The sequence below is a fragment of the Syngnathus scovelli genome, chromosome 12 (genome assembly GCF_024217435.2).
Source record: "Syngnathus scovelli strain Florida chromosome 12, RoL_Ssco_1.2, whole genome shotgun sequence".
Taxonomy (NCBI): domain Eukaryota; kingdom Metazoa; phylum Chordata; class Actinopteri; order Syngnathiformes; family Syngnathidae; genus Syngnathus; species Syngnathus scovelli.
The window spans coordinates 7,778,751-7,801,173 of NC_090858.1; the positions used below are offsets into that span (position 1 = coordinate 7,778,751).

General features: G+C 42.1%; 1 protein-coding gene across 1 annotated transcript; it reads left to right on the plus strand.

Annotated features, from left to right (window-relative positions):
* The first annotated feature begins 16,845 nt into the window (after positions 1–16,845).
* gdf10a (growth differentiation factor 10a) lies at positions 16,846–22,307 on the plus strand. Its single transcript, XM_049735593.2, has 3 exons — positions 16,846–17,370; positions 19,346–20,460; positions 20,545–22,307. Exons 1-3 carry the CDS (start codon positions 17,157–17,159, stop codon positions 20,734–20,736), a joined length of 1,521 nt encoding a protein of 506 aa, XP_049591550.1. The 5' UTR covers positions 16,846–17,156; the 3' UTR covers positions 20,737–22,307.
* The last annotated feature ends 116 nt before the right edge of the window (positions 22,308–22,423 follow it).

Genomic DNA, 22,423 nt, shown 5'->3' on the forward strand with positions numbered 1-22,423 from the left:
GGGGGGGGGGGGGGGGGGGGGGACACTGACTCTTTCACTTTCTGCCTATGTGTACAACTGACGGGCTATCATTCCTCCCCAGTCAAACAAGTATTATTTCAAATGTTTGAAGCATGTGTACTCAAATGCGGACCACTTTGCAAAGAAGGTCGATAATGGCTCTGATGCTATTACTATGCTATATATATCATTATTGTGCTGTTGTAAACCACATACATGTTAGTTCATAACTTTAATAATGGCATTGGAGTCAATAAATGCAATTTAGATCATCAGACAGACTGACAAACAAAGCTAAATACAGGCACACTATTTGACAAGCAGTAAGCTCATTAATTGCAATATTGTGCACTCTAACACTTTTCAAAAAAAAACATGAATCAGGTGTAAATTAATAATAACATTATAAATGCTTTACAATATATTAACAGTGATGCTGAGTAAATGCACCATTTTTCATCCTGGTTAGACATTTACAGATTGATCGAGAAAAAAAATTAAACTCACTCTCTGGCATGCAATAGACTATTAATGACAAACCTCTGCACTGAACTGGGACCACTTTATAAATGTATAAATTATTGTGACGTAGCTTCACTGGGTGAGAACATTATTTAGCACGCTAATTAATGACTGACAATAATAAGTGCATGAAATGTATTTTTGGGCACACTATTTAATGCTGATGGACTGGATGGATGAAGCATGGAGATCACTATTTGGCAGGCAAGTTCTCCTCTTACAAATATCTATTAAGTTTAATTATGAAGTATTGTATAAACATCAATGTGCCATTACAATATGAGTAGATGCAGGAACTACTATAAGTGATCTAGAGTATAAATAGCAGAGGGAAATATGGCATTATAGAGGATGTTTATAGGACATTTGAGTGAAAGGGGGTTGTGATTTAAAGGCGGCCGGGAGGAAGGTGTCGAAATGAGCTCACACGTAAATCATGGAGCTCCCTGTTGGGCACACAGTGTAACACTGTATGTCTAGCGCACACTTCCTCCCCCTGTCAACTTTTACCACCACGTCGAGGGGTGTAATGATTACGGACCACATAAATGGTGGTAACCGATGCAAACAAGAAATCATCAACATATGTGTGGCTTTATTTGGAAATCCTATAGTGCACTTCCATGTCTTCGCCAATTAAAGGTTTTGGATATAATGCTTAAACCTTTGCACCCATGAAAGATTTTTGGCAACCACAACAGAATGGCATCATAATTGCCTTTGGCACTTTTGGTGGGTGATTATATATAGTGAATAGAAAAAGTCTACACACCCCTGTTTGAATGCCGGGTTCTTAAGAACTGTAAGTAATAATGACTTTAAAATGGTAAACTTGCCTTGTGATTGGCTGGCGATCCGTCCAGGCTGTACATTGACTCTTCGCCAAAATCCCACTAGGATTAGCTCCAGCTCATCTGAAACCATAATAGGGACAATCATTACTGAAAATCGAATTAATTCACATTTTGTAAGCATTCCTATCTCAAGTGCATACGTCATTTGTGTGGTTAATTCTTAAAAATGCTCACGGAGCTCAAAAGGTTTGACTTTAGTTCCGCTATATTTGCTCAACTTAAAACAAACATCTTGCTGGGTTGAAGCCAGCCTGTTTTCATCGTCCATATTGTGAACAGGATGCCGCATGTGGTCTGTAAAGTATTATTTCCTGCAAGTATTTAAAACTGCATCGCCCATTCATCTTGAATGAATTTAAACGGATAAAATCGAACGTGACACTTTTTTCTGTCTCTGTGCAGATGAGAGAACTCTTAAAGTTAGTGTGCTTGATGTGTAAGATCAAAAGGAAACCCATAAAGGCTGTCACCAAATCCATATTTTCTTTTCATTCCGTCTGTCTTTGCACAAACTCAAGGACCTGGACCAGACTTTTCTGGGTTAAGATAAGATTTTGGAGATGACCCCCTCCCACCCACTGCTCGGCTGAAGAGGGCTGACAGTCATAAGCGCGCAGGGCACTCGTGACCCCGACGGGCTCGTCTGTGATGACACCCCACTGACGGAGACACAGAGAAGCCATTCATCCCTCTCCATCAACAAACCACACACTTGTCAAAGGAAACCAATGATGATTTTTGGTCTCCTCTTGCATGTTCACTCTGAAGTCAGTTGCTTTAGCTCAGGTTTTTCCGTGGTAGACTGTAAGTGGCTTCTCATATTACACTCAGACTTAAACAACACAAACTAACCCCAGACAGTCAAAATATGAACTTAAATGAAGTTGGATGGTGACAGAGTTGCATGATTTGGATTCCTTTACACCCCTACAATGGTTTTGCAATAATTAGAATGGACTAATCGTAGATATGCAGCTTTAGGAAGTTGTTTTATTTAAATATGGCATATACTATTCAATAGTTATATTTTAAAAAATTATATAAAATATGCACCAACTTTCACTTTCTGGAGACAAAAGTAAAGGCAGCAGGACTTTACAAAAAAGCAAATGGTTCCAGATTTGTGGCAGTCATTGTGAAAAATTACGTATCTATTTATAATTCTAGTATGTCAAATGTTGAAATACTTTGTGAAGTGAATGCTCCTCGTCATTGAGTGGCAAGGACGATCTTCTCTTTGTCAAACTCCCTCTTGAATTGCGTGTCACATCCGAGTAAGGTTGATTAACACCTGCTTTCTATTATGTGACTTTCTCGTCAACCTCTCAGAGTGAAGGAGAAAAAAAAAAAAACCCAGATGCCAAATCACGTCGCGTCAAAGATGTTCCAAAATTAGAAAGCTATTAAAGAAGCAAAGGAAGATCCACGGCGTGGCGAGGGCCGTCGTTTGTCTTCATTTGAGCAGGGGGCCTCCGTGATCATCTCCGCGGGGGCCGCTAATTGAAAAGCGGCATCAGATTTACGAATGTTAGCGGCGATAATGATCTATCACTCTCGTCTGGTGGAGTCCTGGGAGTCATTTGTATTCATTAGTGTAGATTCAAATTATGCTTGTGATTAAAATGTGACTCTGGCAGGCAGAGGGACCTCAAACCGGGACAGCCTCCGACGGAACCTTTGCTTCGGGTCACCGCCTTTAACATTGGCCCGCTTGCTCGGGAGTAGTGTTTGCGCGGCCGCCATCAATCTGTGTCAGATTCGAGTTGAGACGTTAGTTTGATGGCCGCACACTAGGCGAGGGAGTAAATCCTAAATCTAAGAACCACACAATGAAGAGTCGCGCTCATCTTATTATTTATCATGGCTGACTAAAATTGACCAAGCTTTTTTTTTTCTCCTCCCCTCCAAATGTCAGTCAGTGATTTGTTTGACATTAATGATGAAATGGCACTAGTCAAGTAGGTCATTGTCACTGTGATGAACATTGAACATGGCGGCTCAGCGGCTTGGCTGCTCGTCCATTTGCCCGCCTGTCACAAAGTGCTCTTTATTGGAGCCCATCGTAAATTACGTCCATGTAGGGCTGTAACGGTGCAAAGTGAGGAACTTTATCGGATGCCTGCCGCCAAAGGTCGCATTTTATTGACCTGACAGGTCGCTGGCAGGGCCCAGCTGGAAAAGGAGGCTGAGGAGCTGTTTGAAGGCTTCCACAGGGCCACGTGCGCTTCTCTCCTAAAAGTCCAGCCGTAAGAAAACAGATTTCCCTTTTCAATTACGCATGAGTCACACCCAGAAAATCCCGTACACGGGGAAACACGCAAACACGCTGGAGTGTTTGTATGTGGAAAATGGCCAAGAGCTTTCCTCTGACCTTGTGTCCGCACTTGCGAGGAGCCAGAGTCAACATCAATGGAGCTTTTCTACTAGGTGAAGGGAAACCTCCTACACACACATCCACGGGCACCCACTGGCAGGGCAACCCCCTCACACACTCCCACGCTCCAGGCCTCTGGAAATGTCAAACCGTGGGAGAGAGGGTTTATCTTGGAGCAGTGTGGTATTTTTACACCTTGCTTCTCTTACACACACACACGCACACACACACACACACACACTTGTTCCAATGCTGCTCCCAATGATGGGCAAATCTTGGCCTTGATGCTTTCCCTCAACATCCTGAACACAACACTTGGACTTTTATCATCTTTGCCAAGGAAAATGTCACGATTTGTTCTGGTGTCAATAAGACGAAATGAGCTTGTTATCAGTATTCTGCCCCGCCCCCAAGTTATTATCGCTTATCTGTGTTTGTAGAGCGTTTATCTGCTGGTACCATTAGGGAACTCCGCCGGGGACTTCCTCTGTGTTATATAAATAACATATGAATTAAGGCCTTTCCTTGACTGCAAGGTAATATTTTCTTTGTCTGGGTCTGTCTAGACTTGGAAACGTTATGAAAAGAGATTGCACTTCATATGTTGGTGCTGATTCATGTAAACAGCTGTGGTCGCCAATTTAGACTATAAAGGTATAGAAATATTAGAAGTACACAGTGTGTGCATTAAGATTTTTTTTTTTTTTTTACAATCCCCTTACATAGGTGCTTTGTAGTCATTTCTGTAATTTCCACGGTTATAAAATAACTTGGTCTAACTTTCACATAAAGACAATGTAGTCAAGGGCAACACGCTGCAATAGTGGTTAGACTGTCTGCCTCACAGGCCCGAGGATCTGGATTTAAATTTGTCTGATCCCCTCTGCGGTTGAGTCAACAAGTGACCCCAAACTGCAGAAGTAACTTGAGCGTTTACAATGCAGTGAAATATCATACGCTTTGCAACATAACGTTGCTTTGAAACTCAGTGGTTCAACTTAATTTGAAATGGCTGAAGGGATGATGGCAGAGAGATGGGATTTGGTGTGTGTGTGTGTGTGTGTGTGTGTGTGCGTGTGTGTTGGGGTTATGTGCGAGGGGAGGCTACCGGGAGCACGACAATGCTTGTCTCACTCCCTGCTGTTCCATCCAGGAGCCAAAACTACTAATGGTGCCGTAATGTATAAATACTATTCTGTAGACATTAGTCACACTTTCTCTCATTCCCTGACTCAAACACACACACATATGCACACACACACATACACGCAGAGGTTCAGAGGCCCGACTATGGGGCATTAGTCACAGTGGCAGCCTTGCGCAGAGGTTGCTTTGCAGATGAGGGCCAAGGCCAGGGTCTGAGGGGTCTAAATTTTCTTCCCCAAAGAATACATGTCAAATAGGCCCATCAGAGGCTTTCTTTAAAGATGTTGTTTGGGGAACAAAGCAGGGGCAGCATGACCAAGGCACGGACCAGTCACGATAGAGATGTGAATAGCACAGGAGTGTGTCTGTGCTTGATGTCACAATGTTTCAAATGTGTTCATACTGATGTGTAAAATTGTTCACATCTTCATGATCACACGAAGATACAAATGAAGCACACATATTCATTAGCCACAATGATAATTTATCAATAATATTACACGTGGTTATATTTCGCCCCTTTTGTTATGAAAGGTTCATGTGTATATAAATACAAAGTTGACCTTTAACATATATTAAACTGTACCAAAATGCTCCACATTCATAAGACTGTTTTCTTTTCATACTTTATAATGCATTTCTATTTGTGTTGTGGGTGTGTGACCGTGCCGTACTTTTCTGACATCTTCCCACACACGTCAAAGAAGTAAAGGTGACACATTCATCATCTTCATCATTCCACCCACACAGGTGATCAATCAAATTTCTTTTGTAGTCAGTTGGATTTGCACTGCTGGCTATTAAGTCCCCTTTGAAACCCTAGCATCTAAAAATGTCATGTTACGATGAGGGGATATTCATAATCCCTGCAGAAAAGTTAGTTTTTCCAGTTGAAATGTAAATATTAACTAAGTCACGCTCTTGGTAAGGTACAAAGACATATTCCAGTCAATTTAACTCGCAGCGTGGAACGAGGACATTAAAATTGGACGGCATCAATCAACCTTTCTAAATCCTAAAACTACTATTGAGGCATGACCGCTTGGAGTGTGTCACCTTACAAGGCGCGTTTCATCAACTTTTTCCATTTTGCTTTCAAACAATGCTCCAGCTAAGTTTTGGATGAAAGCGTTCTTAAATTGCCTTTTGATTGTGCATAGCCTTACATGCCAACATACTGACACTGAGGACATTAGAGAACATTATTGCCCTGTTTTCACAAAAGGGTCTTGTATGGTTTGGCGCCTCGGTGTTCGATGGCTTGAGCAGGAATGTGTGTGTGCCAATGTGGAGAGCTGACCGTGTGGCTGGAAACTCTAATGAGCTGGCCGCACGTGCAAGAGGGATACCGTGAGAAAACGCCTCACCTGGGCTTTCCTCAACAGCCTCCGTCCAACATATGCACTCGCTCGGGTCCTGGCTAATAGACAGTGACACGTTCGCATGCAGAGCGTAGAGAAGTTGGATGCTAGGTAATGGTGACGATGGCAAATAGAAGGGCAAGGAGAGGTGAGCTTTACGCATAGAGTCAACATATTTGGGTTAATTCAACTATGATAGACGTCAGCATGTCGAAAGGCCGTGCAAGAAGTCAGGAATTAAAAAGGAAAAAAAAACATTTGGACATGAAATCCATAAAATCCAGACCTATGTCCAACGAGACAGTGGGAGGGGAGAAAGTAATTGGAGGATGAAACTAAGCAGTCAGTGGCAAAACGTGACAAATAGCCAACAAGTGCATGAACATGACGGAACAGAGTTTTTACACAAAGGCCGGAACTAAAGAGAAACATTTATCACGCCATAATGGAAGAAGGATGATTGAGGTCATTCCGGATGATCATAAAATCTCATTCCAATCCCCGAAAAATGGGATTTACTACTCATCCTCCACCCTTTGGAGGACACAATGATCGAACTAATCATGAGTCATTGTCTGTACACATGACTATTTTGGGAAATTTCCATCTATAGAGTGCATTGGGTTAAACTATACATTAAGGAAAACAAACCATGAGGGGAGCAAAAAAGTCACACTTGATTCAGCTTCAATTTGACTTTCATACATAAGGTGCACCTGAAGTCGCATTGTCAATGTATTAAAAAAAAAAAAAAAATGACCCTCACTTTACTATTTTTATGTTTGCGGCCTCAGGTTGATAATGGTGATATTGTAAAATGTCTGGGCAAGGATGAATGGCACATGACGCCACGAGACATTTTTTCCACTGATTTAGACCTTTCTGTTGTTTACTAGCTCAAACCCTAGAGTGCACGCAGGCTGGAAACTTAAATGAGGAAGCCTTTTAATGAGGGAGGCTTGAAGAAAAAAAAGCCTCTATGCTATTTGATTTCTAAGCGTGGTTGTAAGGAGTTGATGGAAACCATCGGGAGAGGCCGAATAAACTACACGAGTGTGCGGAGTGGCAGATAATGCTTAGGGGGATCGTGGGGATGTTTCTTCTCCTCTAACATAAGAATTTCAAGGAATCTTATATTTGGTATAATGTTGAAAAGAAATACAGTGAGGTTGAAGCCCAACTAATAGTTTCCATTATGTCACTCAAATCGCCTCTGATCTTGACTGGCAGGATAAACCGTGTCATGGAATATCATGGATCATTCGGCAGTTGATGTCATAGGTAATTAGGCAAACGGCAAGATTCTTTTTTACTATAACGGGTGATTGCTACGCTAAAATAATCCTGGACTGACACTCGGGGCAGAGCCTGGCAATAATTTGGGGCTGATAGACAATATACTGTATATTGTGATTTAAGACCCTACTAAACATTCAAGATCAAAAGATGTAGCCTTGTTTGGACGGAAATTCTTTAAAGGATAAAAATATTAACTGCCGATTGTGGAAACTAAAAACCTAGTCGATTTTGCCCCACTTTTAAAAATAATTCAACGTTGGTGGAGATCCGCTCTATTAATTCTAGTTTATATTATTTCAAGAGAATATCCCGCTTCGGACCATCAAAGCTTGCGACTGGGATATTTCTCCCCCTTGATGGTGTCAGTACAATAAAACAAAAGTGTTTGCATCAGGCCGGGGTCACTGGCTGCTGTTTTGGGGCCTCTGTTTTCTCTCCGACCTCTCTTTTCCCAGCTCCACTCTCCTGAAGCCCTGTGGGTGTGTTTAGAGTGGGCTCAGCAGGCCACCCTCCATCACAAAGCCCGTTTCTTCCCCGAGTCCAAGACTGCCAGCTGGTGAGAGCGGCCACTGGGAGAAACTGAATTTTTGGAGGGCTTTATCAACTCCCCCCTGCTCTGATGACCCATGAAGCAGAAAGAGAAGCAGGACTTGAAATAAATCATGTCTAACACTGCACTTTTCTTTTTCTTTTTTTATCACCCTTCAGGCAAGCAAGACTGATAAAGCTCCTCGGATCAGTAGCAACTCCCCAGAAGAGAATAAAAAGAACATAAAACACAGAGGAATGGGTTTTTGGGAATCCAAATTAATTGTGGGCCATGGGAGAGCTGCAGTAAAGCCCAAAAACCGGGCACGGTTGCTTCAGAGGGCACCACTGGGAACTCAAACGATCCCCCACAAACGACCTCAAACACGAGTTCTCGAGCAAAGAAACAAGTTATAAGACGTGGATCTGGAAGTCACGTTTCCTCATTTTCTTCTTATATCTTATGATGTTCTTTAAAACCTCCTCAGGACTGAGGCCCAGCTGGAAAAGATGACAAGGCGGCGGATGAGTCACCACCTCCCATCCAAGCGTTCCAAAAATCATCAGAACCCCCAACAGCGTTGCTTCAGTCAGCTGTCATCTACCGCCGTCCACTTCCTTCCTCTTTAGGTTTTAGAAGAAAGAAGCATCATAAACCCATGCCATGTTTCAAAATCATAGCAGAATGCCGCAAGCTGCTTGAAATGAGTTTGCGGCCAGACTGACAGCAAGAGATATTTAGCAATGGTGCAATGTACAAAAACAATAAGATGATTTCTTTCGGCTGGTCGAGTGCCACGACCCTCTGGCCTTAGACCAAACGATGCTAACCTTGGCCTCCAGCTCATATCATCACTGTATATTAATACACATAATAAACTAGCTGATTGACTCCAATGGAGCAATAATAAAACACAGACGTTCAACTGAATACAACATCCAGGATGAAAGAGCATATAGGACACACACATTGAGACATTTGCACCTCGGGTCAAATCAAATGTTGAACAACCAAACACATTCTGGTGTCATGTGGGTTTTTGCCCACATTTTCCGAAAGTCGACTGTTGTGGTCAGACCAAAGGCTGCTCCGGCAACTTGCTACATGTGTTTTCATGCTGTTCAAGCAGACTCTTACAGCTATACTAGGAGCGAGCTTGTGGGGGGCCCAACATGACAGACAAAAGTTTGATTGTTTCACGCAGAGCTTGAAATTAAACCGCTATCGGGTTCAGTCAAGCCAGTCGGGGCACATTTAACGAGGTGGCTTTAGGAAGATTGGAACACAGAGTACAAGGGGATGAGTGGAGAACGTACAGTGGCCAATAGGGCAACGCAATGGCGGGTCTTTTTGGACTCAGGAGCCATGCGGAAGCACTTCAGAGAAGATCCCACTCGGTGATGGTTTCACTTTTCATTCCTCCAAAGCGTGATTATGCTTTTGAATCTCACCCCATCAAAACTGCGCTCAGACCTCAAGGCACCACAGCAATCCTCGGGGCCTGTGATTTGCATTTCAAGATTTATGGGCATACGTTTGAAGAGCTCCAGATCAAATGCAATATTAGAACACTGAACTACATCTCCAGCTCCATAAAGAAGGGAAATAATTATACAAACACAAATCAAAATGATATATTGAGATATGATGAGAGACGGAAAGCAGGATATTGGATTGTTTTTACCTTCAGATGAAGAAAGCGGGAGATCTGAAAGGTCAAGGGCTTTTTCAACCACGGCTTTACATCTTTGAGAAATGATTTTGTTTCCTGTTTACGCACTAAATGGAACCATGTTGGCCCATGACCCCCCAACTACAAGAACAGTCATTATTTGTACCAAGATAAAAATGCACATATGAATCTTAGTTGCTAGTGATTACTTATAGTATCCATCACTAAGAAAGTATGTTTATAAGATTCAGAAGTAAACAAGATTAGGAATACAACCTACGATGATGCAATGCCGTTCAACACCACAGTAAATCATTAAACTGTTTATAAACGTGTTCAGCAAAATGTCTGAGCATGGTCATAAATTCAAACAGTTGTAGTCAACACTGTTTTGCTCCAATCCTATGAATAGAAAGTAGGGGGCATTACAAATCATTTGACAAATGCCCAATAAAATGACAGCAATATTTTCAACAAATTTAAAAAACAAGGATCCGCACCTTTATTCATATCCACACCCAATTTTAATGGGTTCTTCTTTGCCTCATGCACCGAATATCCACAAAGTCCAGCTTGTTGCTGAATTTCCAAGAAAATTTGTGGAGGGATAGCACATGTGCTACAAAACAAGCCATTACATTTTGTTACAAATTAAAAACATTGGAATGCGTTATTATTATTATTATTATTATTATTATTATTATTATTATTATTATTATTATTATTATTATTATTATTATTAACATTATTATTATTATTATTATTATTATTATTATTATTAGCAGTAGTAGTAGTAGTAGTAAGTAAGTAATTATTGATAACACATATACAGTACGTAGTATGTCATGTTGCATACTCTTGCAGGCTCCTGTGTTGGGTGCTGCCTTGAGGCACGGAGCAAAGAGGTCAGCAAGCACTTCCTTCAACTTCACCTCAACTTTGTAGTGGAAACAAACAGGAAGCACCGAAGCAAGACAGAACTTGGCTATTAAGGTTGTAAACACCCCGAAGCAACTTGGCCCTCAATGTGTGTTTTGATCAGTGTTTGAGGTGAAGACCAACATTGTCCTGCCTTAACAAATATGTCTAAAACTTCTCAAGGAGGTCAGAACAGCAAACTGATTTAAACTTGAATTTTTTGTTTTTTTTCTACTTTTTCATTTCCGCTATGTATGGAGAAAGGCGGCAATGTAGTTTTTCTTGGCTTCAGTCAGCTTGGCTAACAAGGGAGAAAAATACACGATGTTCTTTGCATGTGTTCATTTCACTTCATGTTTAAAGCAAAGTCAGAATTCGTTCTGGAATTGGCTTTGAGATCCTTCTTTCTTTCTTTCTTAAAGGCACATTATTGTACATATTTTCTGGAGATTTGTCATTTACAAAGTAACAACTTAGAGAAGTATATTTTGCATTTATAAAGTTTGAAGTAAAGATGACTACCCTGACACAATAAATCATACAAACATGGTTGAACTATACTTGGTAGACTAATATTTGGCACATGTGCAAAACTGCTTACTCAGCTGTTTTTTTTTTTTTATCTCACTTTTGAACAGCCTTCATAGATATACGCCATGAAATCTTAAATTTCAACTCACAGTAAGTAATGCAACTCTATTGCCTGCTTTGAATATCTAGAAAAAGGTGAACATGACAATAAATGTCTCAAAGACCACCTCCTGTTTGATTGACGAGTTCATTCAAAGTTGAGATTTCGGTTCGAACTTTGAGTCCGACTCAAACGTTTATTATCCAAGTATCTAATCACCTCCTAACTCCAGCGGGTTGCATATAAAGAGAGATGAGATAATCTGGCAATAGCGGAGGTCCACTGTGGTGGGTGTATTGTCTGTGCTGAAGCTAATAAAGTCCCGTCATGCTGTCTGATCCTTGATCCTTGGCCCGGGTCCAGACCGGGCATACTGCTCTTGTCTCTTCACTTATCAAGCCCACTCTGTCCCCTTCCAAACATTGACAGGAGAGCTTCCAGAAGTAGCTTTGATCAGCGTCTGCCTGTCATTCAGCATTAGCTACCCCGGGGTTGCGGATCCTCTGTGGAGCCGGGATTCACCGCACAAGGCTTTTGGAGTTCCATTTGAAGGCCTCGTGGCTGTGGAACAATCAGATGTGTGTGGCACACGAGACATCTGGGTGTGAGCAGACATCCTGTGGTGTGTGCCACATGTCTCACCCGTGACACTTTCACCACCCAATCTACTGGGCCTTTACAAATCTATCTCCCTAACGTGGGGCCACGCACTTAACAAAGATGTGTTGATGAGATCATCGGATCCGCTGACACTTACACATGCTCTTTTAATGATTGCTTAATTGACCCAAATGACTTTTTCCAGGGCAGACCTTCGAAGAAAAGAGTGATGGCATCAGCTTATTGCTCCCTGAGAGTGTTTTAGTTCAACATTCAACAAGTTTGCCTTTTTCCAGTTCCTCTGGACTCACATCGTCTGCAAGGCACATTGTTGCTCCCGTATAGTTGCCAAGTATGACATCAAGTCCGTGTTTTCAAATTTATCATTTACGGTGCTACAGTATGAATTAGGGCTACGTTATGGACTGCCACCGTACCCCTATTTCTGAGACACTGTTTGTTCCTCTCAGGAAATTTTCATTCAGTGAAAATAGTCGCTGCTCTGACATTTACCGGTCCGCAACCTTTTCTTCAGGTTAACAATGGACACCGCCAATCTGTACATTTACTCTGTAGGCAACCCTGCCAGAAAAAACAGATCTCATTTAAACTCAGTGGATGGAAATGTTTGCTTTTGTGACAGCGATTGCCAGAATCAAGAAATATCAAACTGATTCAACAAGACTTGGAAATATTGAAAAATGTTTCTTTTCAATCTCTAATTTCCTGACCTTCAATTACTCAGTCACTCAGTCACTCGCATGCTTTGTACAGACTGAAGCCCATAACTATGACTTCACCACGGCAATGGTCAGGTCCAATTAGAGGCCGCGGAACGACAGGAGGGCTGAAGGGCTGACCCCCCCCCCCCCCCCAATAAACAAGGGAATAAATATTATAATTATGACTTTGCTTGGAGGCTAAATTCACACGCTGCCTCTCTAAATGACGGAGACAGAAGCAAACAAGAGTAAAGAGTCAGTCCTTCAAGGAGCAGAATTTCAGACCCTCCCATCATATTCCCAATTCATATTCTGCTGTCTCATCAGGGAAAGCTATTTTAAATGAGCCTGTATGTGTTGGCCCAACAGAAACAAACGTGGTGAAAATCTCAGCAGGATATTGTACTAAATGTGGGTGGGCATATTACGTTCTCTTAAAACAAGGCAGAATTAGCACATCGCACTGGAAAAATGACACGTTTCTCCCTTGTCAGACCTCCACATGTAAAATACGAGAAAAGTCAAGTATGAAGTGTCAAATCGTTAAATTACTCCATCTGATTCCTCTGTGTGTTTTGAGTTTGAAACCTTAGCAATTCCTTCTCACAAACAAAACCCTCAGGCTTTACATTAATCAAAACAATAAAACACGGGTCGCTTTGTCAAGCGGCTTGACCCTTTCATAATGTTGTTTGACAACCAGCAAAGGCACAAACCGCATTGTGAAAGCGGCATAATTAAAGGATTTAGCCAATCAATCTCGCAGAGTAATTTCCTCCATCCTGGCCCAAGCTCAATGGGGTTTAAGGGCAGCCCCCGTACGAAGAGGTCACGGGGCCTGTGGGACATGTTCAGGAAGTGGCAGCACACAGCTCAGCCGGTAATGAATATCACGGGCGTCAGAGTAAACACAACACCGGCAGTCATTGCTCACATCACGCCTGTAAACACGACACACTTGCTTAGTGCATGGACTCCTTGTTGTTGATCACTACCCACGACTGGATCATGTGACTTCTATATACAGTTATTTGGGAATTTGATGAATTTTACGAGTTAAATAATCCTCTAAAGTAGTTTGAACGATCATTAGTTCTGCAGATCGGCATATCCACGCTCGTTTATATCTTGTGTTTGTTTTTCTTAATCACTAATCAGTCCGGCTAATGATTTGAGTAGTGCAAAAAAAAAAAAAAAGTGTATCCCTGCTTTAGCACAATGCATCTCTATATTTTTCCAAAAGCCTTGAAAGCCCAAGTGAAGAAAAATGAATTGGAATCAGCAAAGTGTCAATGAAAGATGAAATAATACTCCCAGAGAAAGTTTACTTTGGGATGTTATTCCACACAAAAGTCAGGATGTCGCGGCTCTCGTCCCAGTTCAAAAAGGCGCCACGTCCAGCACCGCAAGTCCTGAGATTAGGGGGCCACCTGAGTGTTCGGGAGCGCTCAGTTGAAAAGAGCCGAAGGAGAAAGAAAACCCCAAAACATAAACCTATTTATTGAGACAAATTCCGAGCAGGAAGAGAAATATTTGGTTAGCTCGGCGGTGAGCAGTCGGCGGCGTTGGAACAGTCCACGGTTGGAGTAGGGGGGAACAGCCGACCCTTTGTTTGCTAACAGAATGGTGCACTCCGTGGGGTCACTGCAGGAGGCCCAACATCACAGTCAGAAGAACACACACACATTCTCCTGCTATGCACACACACACACATACAAACCATAACATTCCTCTGCTTCTATGAATGTTTTATTAACCATTTGAATGGGTCACAGAGTTACTACCACCAGCGCCACCATAACTACAGTCTCCATATTGTCACACTCATGCAAACACACTTTTGCCCTTTTGCTCTCACATTTAAAAGTGAGGGGATGACAGCCATAAGGTTTGCTTCCTGGTCTTTCATTACCACAAAACTATTTTAATGGACAAAAAAAAAAGTATAAGTGTTCACTTGGAAATGTTAATAATTTACCAGTTCTTTGCATTTTGGTTGCTGGCTATGTGATATGCATTACTGGCCAGAGACTGAGGTGGGAAATCATTTGTAGCACATGAATTGGAAAAAAGTGCATGCACAAAACTCTCGCATAAAAAATTTAAAAAAAAAAAGTTTTCTTGCGATACACCCCACATGGACAGAAAACACATTTGGCCTTACATGTTCAATTCAAAGAAGTCATAAAATTCCAAGTCATATGCACTAAAGCAGTCTTTAAAAAAAAAAAAAAAATTCAAGATACAGAAAAATTAAGTTAACAATACTAAAATCCTGAAAAAAATTGCCTATACAGCATTTGGACGTTTGAACTACAAAATTCATGTTTCTCACAGACCTCTTGGGGTTTCTTGCAGACCACCCACCAATGGTCTGGAGGCCGTACGCTTCACTTAAAGTTATTGAATGCTGTAACTGTGATGGGTTGAACTTCACAATTGCCCACAAGCAAAGGAATCCACACTGTAAATAATTCAAGTCTCTTTCAAAAAGGATCATCAATCCCCCAAAACAGGAAACCCGATTAATTTGATTAGCAACTAGTTTGATAAAGTAATGTCTAAACGGAACTGCTCAAATTACCATACTTATGTGATATTATATGCCATTATTAAGAATTAGACATACATAATGTGAAGAGAATGATCATGTTCATTATTTCCCAGTATAATTGAATTATGCAACCCTTCTACGATATTCTTCTTCTCTTGCCATGATTTACATTTTCAAATGATCGCTTCAACAACATTCCTAGAAACCTCCATACCCCTGCAGAGAGCGGAAAGCAAGTTCTGTTTGACTTGGACGGCCCAACGAGGAGACCTTCGTGTTGGACAAGCTGTAACACGCCACAGTCCAAAAACAGTCTGAGTGGTCGGATACAACCGGACTCACACTTCACCGCTGAATTGTGAATCAGCGGGAAGCAACAAGCACTCACATCTCATGAATGCTGGATTTTGTGGGCCACAAGTCATCATCAAAATAAAGGATTATCTTCTGTCTAAGCCTCATGTCTGGTGCTGTATTTAGTCAATCAGCAACCCAGATGATGTGAACATAGAAGAAATGATCCAGTCTTTCCTGGGAAGATTTTTTCGTGTGTCTGTGGGGGATTTTTATCCATCTATTTGTGAATCTGTTTTAAAGATGTTATTTTAGTTCATCCCAAATGTGTTGTGTGAGGTTAAGGTCAGGGTTCAGCACGCTTGTCTCAGCTGCTCACACAATCCCGATGCAGAGAGCAATAATCTTGAATGGATTACACCCAGAGTTAATCTTGGACCGCCCTACATATTCAAACTTAGAGGTCAAACAATAATCATTATAGTGCTTGATTTGACTCTCAAAGTAGTAGCAGTAGTGTTGTTTGCCACTACAAAACTATGATGGCTGCAAGACTCAGGATCTTGAGGCTTCTTTTGTTGCTGCTTTCTTTGAGAGGGTGGTAGTATATCATAAAAGTTGATGTAACCACCAGTAGTCATCAATCATTGGCAGCATCCAGGCTGTTTGTGTTCCTGTCACACTACAACCATAACTCCAGTGTCTTACAAATGCACACATTCACATACTTAGGGGCCAGAAAAGTGCTACTTTGTGTGTGCGTCGCATATGCGGTGGTGACGGAGAGTGACCCGAGAGGCCCAGCTAGTTACAACCACTCTGCTGGAGACCACCGCTTCCACAAAACAAGCATTGTCGTTATAGTCTTCCAGAAACTGAAAATAACTTATAGGCACACAAATAAAAAAAAATTAAAAAGTGGACTATGATGTGGTTAGGTTTAAAAGATGCAATAATATAAAGAGAGTAATCCCACCACAGTTGTGCATAATAAACCACAGATTCACACCAAATGATGACTGTTAAGAGCAATAGCCCTTGGGTGGTTAGCGCCACTATTATTATAGGCATTTCAATGCTAATTATGTGTGACTACAGACTGTCAAAAGCTTTCACTGGAAATAATAAGGGAGAGCTGGAAATGTTGAGTTGGAATTGCCAAATATATATATATTTTTTAAAAAGGTTCAAAAGTGGCTTTGTCTGAGCACTGCAAAACAAATGTGCGCAAATTGTGCTCTATTTGTGAGTGCCATGGCGCTATGAGTACACTAGACTAGAACACATCATCATGATGTGAAAAAAGAGGAGAAAGGGGGGCGGGGTGTCAGCATCATGACCTCCACTGCTGGTTGCACAGAGAGCTCTTTGGCCCCACTGGAGTGTACGTCAGCAACTCGGCAAACCACACACACTCGCACATGCATAGTCACACACGCGCGCGCACACATACTTGGAAATAAATGAAGCTGCCTGAACTCTTGGACCAGTTTCACACATTCGGCGTGTACGTGGAGGTTCGATCAGAAGCACATGAGAGGACAGCGTGGAACTTTAACGCACAATATTGTCTTGACTCACCACTGGAGTTGACTTTTTGAACTTTATTTTCACCCTTCACGATCTCATTCCTGGATTTGCGCCCTCGTTGTTGCAGGACTTTTAAGGACAGGTACGACGATGTTCTCCACGCACCTGCAGCAGTTCGTGTTGAAGTGTTTCCTTGTGGCGTCGGTTCCGATCGCGCAGGGAGCAAGCTTCCCTCGGCCGCCCTCCTCAGGTGAACTGAACCAGGACGTGCTCCTCCAACACATGTCCAAATTGCATGAGAGATGCAACAAGGAGCAGCGTCTCAAAGAGGGCAACACGGCCAGGAGCTTCAGAGCAAGCCAAGGTGAGTGAAATGCAACAAATTTCAGGGGAAAAAAAAAAAGAAAACCCATAAATAAATAATTGCATTATATTTTTTATTTACTTCTAATTGTCACTGTGCCAACTTGTTATTAAAATACACTATTTCTAAGAGCCATCAGCCATCCATCAATTTTCTATAACACTAATATTAATTAGGGTCGCAGGTGAGCTGGAGCCTCACCTAGGTCCAACCTGGATTGGTCGCCGACCAATCGCAGGGCACATACGTACTGTTTAAAACAGCCATTGACACTCAATAACACACAAGGACAACTTGTCCAACTTGACAACTTGAAAGTAATCCATAGAAGAAGGCCAGAGCCCAGATTCGATCGAACCTCCCACCGCAGACACCGTGCCGCCACTGACCTAACAAAACGTGCTCAATAGACCCAAAACAAAGCCAAAGTAATTAACATTGCATTGTGTTTATTATTGTGGCTTTAGTTTCCATTAGTGAAAAATGAGGTTAAAAGAGAATGGTGCAATAGCATTCCAAGCCACTGTTGAAAATAAAAAATAAAAAAGTATTGTTAGAATTATACCGCAAACATTTTTTTAATGTCGTATTATTAGCTCATTGATTTAAATGTCTCTCATTTTGTGGCCATGCAGTGCTCTCAGCAGGGCTCCCTGACTCAGCCAAGCGCTCTAAATAGGTGTGAGTGTTTTGGAACAGTCTGAGAATGCATTAAAATGATGCTGTGACACTGCAGCAGCTGCCTTCTCTCTACTGAGGGTCCGATCCATTATCCACAGATGAAAAAAAAAAAAAAAAATGCCTGCGATACCCCGCGAGCCATGCCCGACTTTATGTCTGCTTCAACCGCAGAGTGGCGCCTCAGAGTGTCATTGTCATGGATTCTGTGTTTGTGTTGTGGCTCCAGGACATGTGTGACTTCACGTCGCGGAGCCAGCTTAGTCACAGCACGTTTGATGCTGTTTTTATAACTCATTTTATATCCCATGTACTTCTCACATAGCGTAACATAACAGGCGCGTATTTTGACTGCGATGGCCTGGTGTAATCTAAGAAGAGATGTGAGGGACTTCTCACAACAATGAAAGAGCTGTTAAAACAGTCGATTGTGTCGCGGTGCCTGCATGGGCAGAGGGTGCAGGCTGTATTAAAAAAGCTTAGAGCAAAGCTTGAGGTAAGCATTTCCATATGCAGGCTGAATCTGAGGTAATGTATATCTCCTGAGTCAGTCCATACTTCCGTTGAACTCTTACACAATGAACAATAAGTCTGCTGTTGAAGTTAATGTTCATCATGAATCTGGAAAGCGACCTCCTCCCCTGCCACCCACATCCCCCAGAGTCTGGTTCCTCTTACAGGGCGGCTTCTGCAGGCACAACCCGGCAACGCAGGATTTAAGGGAACGTTTTTAATTGCACCACTTCACCGTGTGTGAAGTCCAATTTGTTATCCATTTACACATCTATGTGTTTTGGCATGACTTTATCAACTTTTACAGTCAAAACTGAAGTTCAAATGAGGTTTTGTTGCGGAGCACCATTCCATTCCTATTTTGGAAAAGATTTTTATCATCGTACCGATGCAAAACACTAATTCACCATCACAGCGAACTTGTCCAAAATCAACTTTCAAAAATGATGGAAAGTATGGAAACAAATATTGGCTGATATGGCCACGTTAAAAACATGGAAGCACCTGTGTGTTGAAAAACAATGTGTACTGTTTATTTTTAGATAAATTATCAAGATGAGGCCTAATCAGCTTTTGCCAGTATAAAAAAAAAAAAAAAACATTTGGTAAGGCTTCATAACAAACTCTCGCCGCACATGAGCTGTCATCTACCTTTTTGTGGCCTGCGCGGAACAGGCAGTACAAAACAGGAAGTGACAATGTAACAAAAAAGTGACTCGGCCAAGTTTGGAAATGGGAAGCGATGACAGTGACATGCGTACTGATTGATGGATTGTCTTTGCAGTGCCCTCTGACCTAAGGACTGTCTACCATCTAAACCTCACAACCCTGCAGGACTCTGAGGTCATCCTGTCAGCCACATTCCACTTCCTGCTAGGACGGCTCCCTCCCCAAAAAGCGTGGATCTGTAAACGCTTCAAGAGCACATCCTGCCGGTCCTCGGCCACGCAGCCCTCTCCGCTCGTCAGCCTGCTCCTTCGTGCTGTCTCCTCAGGGTCGGGAGTCAGTTCTGGGTCAACCGGGTCGTTCCTAGGCAATGTGACCTTCCACCCCAACAGGAGAGGGGTGTGGCAGATGAAAGACGTGACCCAGGTCATACAGGAGGCGAGGGATAAGGGTCATCGCCTGGTGTCAGTGGAGTTGGACTTAGGGCAGCATTACAAAGCAGAGGACTCAGGTGGGGCCTACCTGTTAGTCTACGCAGATGACCTCGCCTTGGCAGAACCTAACAGTGTGTACCCAAGTCTTCAGAGATACGACCCGTTTTCTGAGAGTGGCGAGCCCTCGCAGTCCCTCGACCTCATGTACGGACCCAATTTCTCACCACAGTTGAAAGGACGTGTGAGGAGGGAAGCCACTTCTCTCCCAGAGTCCATCCAGAACAATGAGCTGCCCGAGGTTGACTACAGAACCGATGGATACAGGAAGGATGACCTTTGGGAGAGCTCATGGTATCCGGCCCTCAAACACAAACCGAAGGCTGGGAAGCAGGAAAAGAAACGGAAAAGCCACGAGGATAGGGGCAAGCAAAGTAGAGGTGGACATGAAAAAGACGAATCTACACAAAGAGCATCAGACAGGTCTAAATTTGAAGCCTCATCTGCGAGAAGATACAAAGAGGTGGATAGTCAAAGACAAGCGCAGAAACATGAGGTGAAGGATGTAAGGAAGCACAATAAGGCAAGTGCTCATCACTCCCGCTCACCTCTTTTGAATTTTGATGATGAGACCATGCGCAAGGCCAGAAGAAAACAGTGGGCAGACACTCGGCACCACGGCTGCTCCAGAAAGAACCTCCGGGTGGATTTTGCAGACATCGGCTGGAGCGAGTGGATCGTCGCACCCAAGGCTTTTGACGCCTACTACTGCTCAGGAACATGTGGATTCCCAATGCCCAAGGTAAGACACTAATTCCAGCTTACCTTGTCCCATTTGGTCCAATCGAAGCCACATGACCTTAACTTCTTCTCTAACTATCGGCAGGTGGTGAGGCCCTCAAACCACGCCACCATCCAAAGCATAGTCCGAGCCGTCGGGATTATTTCCGGGGTTCCGGAGCCTTGCTGTGTACCGGAGAGGATGAGTCCTCTGGCAGTGCTTTACCGAGAAGAATCCAAGGATCTGGTGCTCAAGATGTACCCCGATATGTCTGTCCAGTCCTGCTCCTGCAGATGAAATGATAACAGCGAAGGCAAAGGACAGAACAAGCCTGATGCTGAGTGAAAAGACTTATGGAGAATGAAAAATAACTTTTAGTCGTTCTGCTCTTTCTCTCGTTTCTACGTTTTCTGTGGAGACAACATTTTCAGGAAAGAATCAGTTTGTCCCAGTAATGTTCATAATGATAACTTAAACAGCAATTTCTCTATTTATACTTGTTTACTTTGTACAGTTTATTCCAAGACATCCGTTACGCTACCAATTTTGGATAGAGAGAAAAAAAATTCAATTGTCACATCTGGAAATCCTCATAACACCTTTAAAGTATTACAATGAAAGCAGAAATATTTTCTTTCTTTTTTTTTTCAGTTATAAAGGCTATAAGCTATTGTTTTAGATGTTTCTTTGTACATATGTGTTTAAATTATGAAAAGGTCAAAAGTAAATGTGTATAAGGTAGAATAAAAATAGTAATTTAATCCAACACTAGTATATATTTTAAAAAAGCATTTTTATCTGTGTTATTCTTTGTTCTATGCTTGGTTTGTGGAGGAGGGTGCGGTGGGTTGTTTAAACAAACCTAGTAGGCAAGCACCACTGTTCAAAAAGAAGAAACTACAAAGGCAGGAAGATTCCACTCCAAGATACCTTCCCCCAGCCTCCAGAAGCCTCTTGACCTATTATTGCCTTCTCCCCCCACTAAAGGCTGCCACGTTTGTTGTCCACCAAATAACGTGACTGATGTGGCCGTGGTAGATTAATGGTTAATGGAGGAAACTGCCATGCGCTAATTAAGACATCAGACCCTTGAACTTCAAAAACCAGGAATCACCCAGCCACCCCCCCCCCCCCCCCCAGTCCTAAATACAGGATGTTCTTCTCAAAGGACTATCTGCAAAAAAAATCTTAAGAATTTGTGTTTTTAAGAGCGAGTCTTGGTGTCTGAAACTAACAATGAAATGACAGAGGGGGCTGCTTGATTATTCAACAATTATTACACTGCGGTCGTTTTGCCGTCGGTGTACAAAAGTTGGCAATGAGTTTCACATCTGTTTGTAACAACAGAGTACTTTGAAGTTTGCCTTTGCCTACAGTGGATGGTCATTTAGTCTCCAAAAGACATTTCATAAGCACTTGGGGAGAGACATTTGTGTTTACTGCAGTCAAGTGTGCATGGGCGTATCTGAGTGCTGTTTTGCCAGCAACATTAACTGCTGTCATCCCAAAACACAAACTGTTGTGTATCACTTTGTGGAATGTTTTTTTTTTTTTTTTTTTTTTTTAATAATCTCCTATCCAATGTTTGTTTTACTGTCTAATATGAGTTGCTGTGGTTTTTAATATAAAATTGGACAACAAAAACTTTTAGGAAATCCATGCAAGTACCATAAAAAAACTCTAACGTCCGTGTACATTTATTTCTGATACTAAGGGACTGCACCGGTACTAATTTTACAAGGAAGAAAAACAAAGCAAATATGCGTTTTGTGTTATTTCATGATGTATAGATTTAACTATACATGGTGTTGTGTCAGTGTTGTTTTAATTGTATTTTAATATACCGGAATAAAAATTTATGTATTTTATCCGGTGGTCATGGTTGTATTGTATTATTGTGGTCCATGGACTCAAGTGTTAATGTAACTTGAGATGTTTCTCAGCTTTAAAGTTAAATGGTGTTTAAATTATAACGATGACAGCA

Excerpts from the sequence above, each read along its gene's own strand:
- gdf10a (XM_049735593.2), top strand. The coding sequence starts at position 17,157 with ATGTTCTCCACGCACCTGCAGCAGTTCGTGTTGAAGTGTTTCCTTGTG. Across the intron at positions 17,371-19,345 it reads GAGCTTCAGAGCAAGCCAAG|TGCCCTCTGACCTAAGGACT; the intron begins GTGAGTGAAATG and ends TTGTCTTTGCAG. Across the intron at positions 20,461-20,544 it reads GTGGATTCCCAATGCCCAAG|GTGGTGAGGCCCTCAAACCA; the intron begins GTAAGACACTAA and ends AACTATCGGCAG.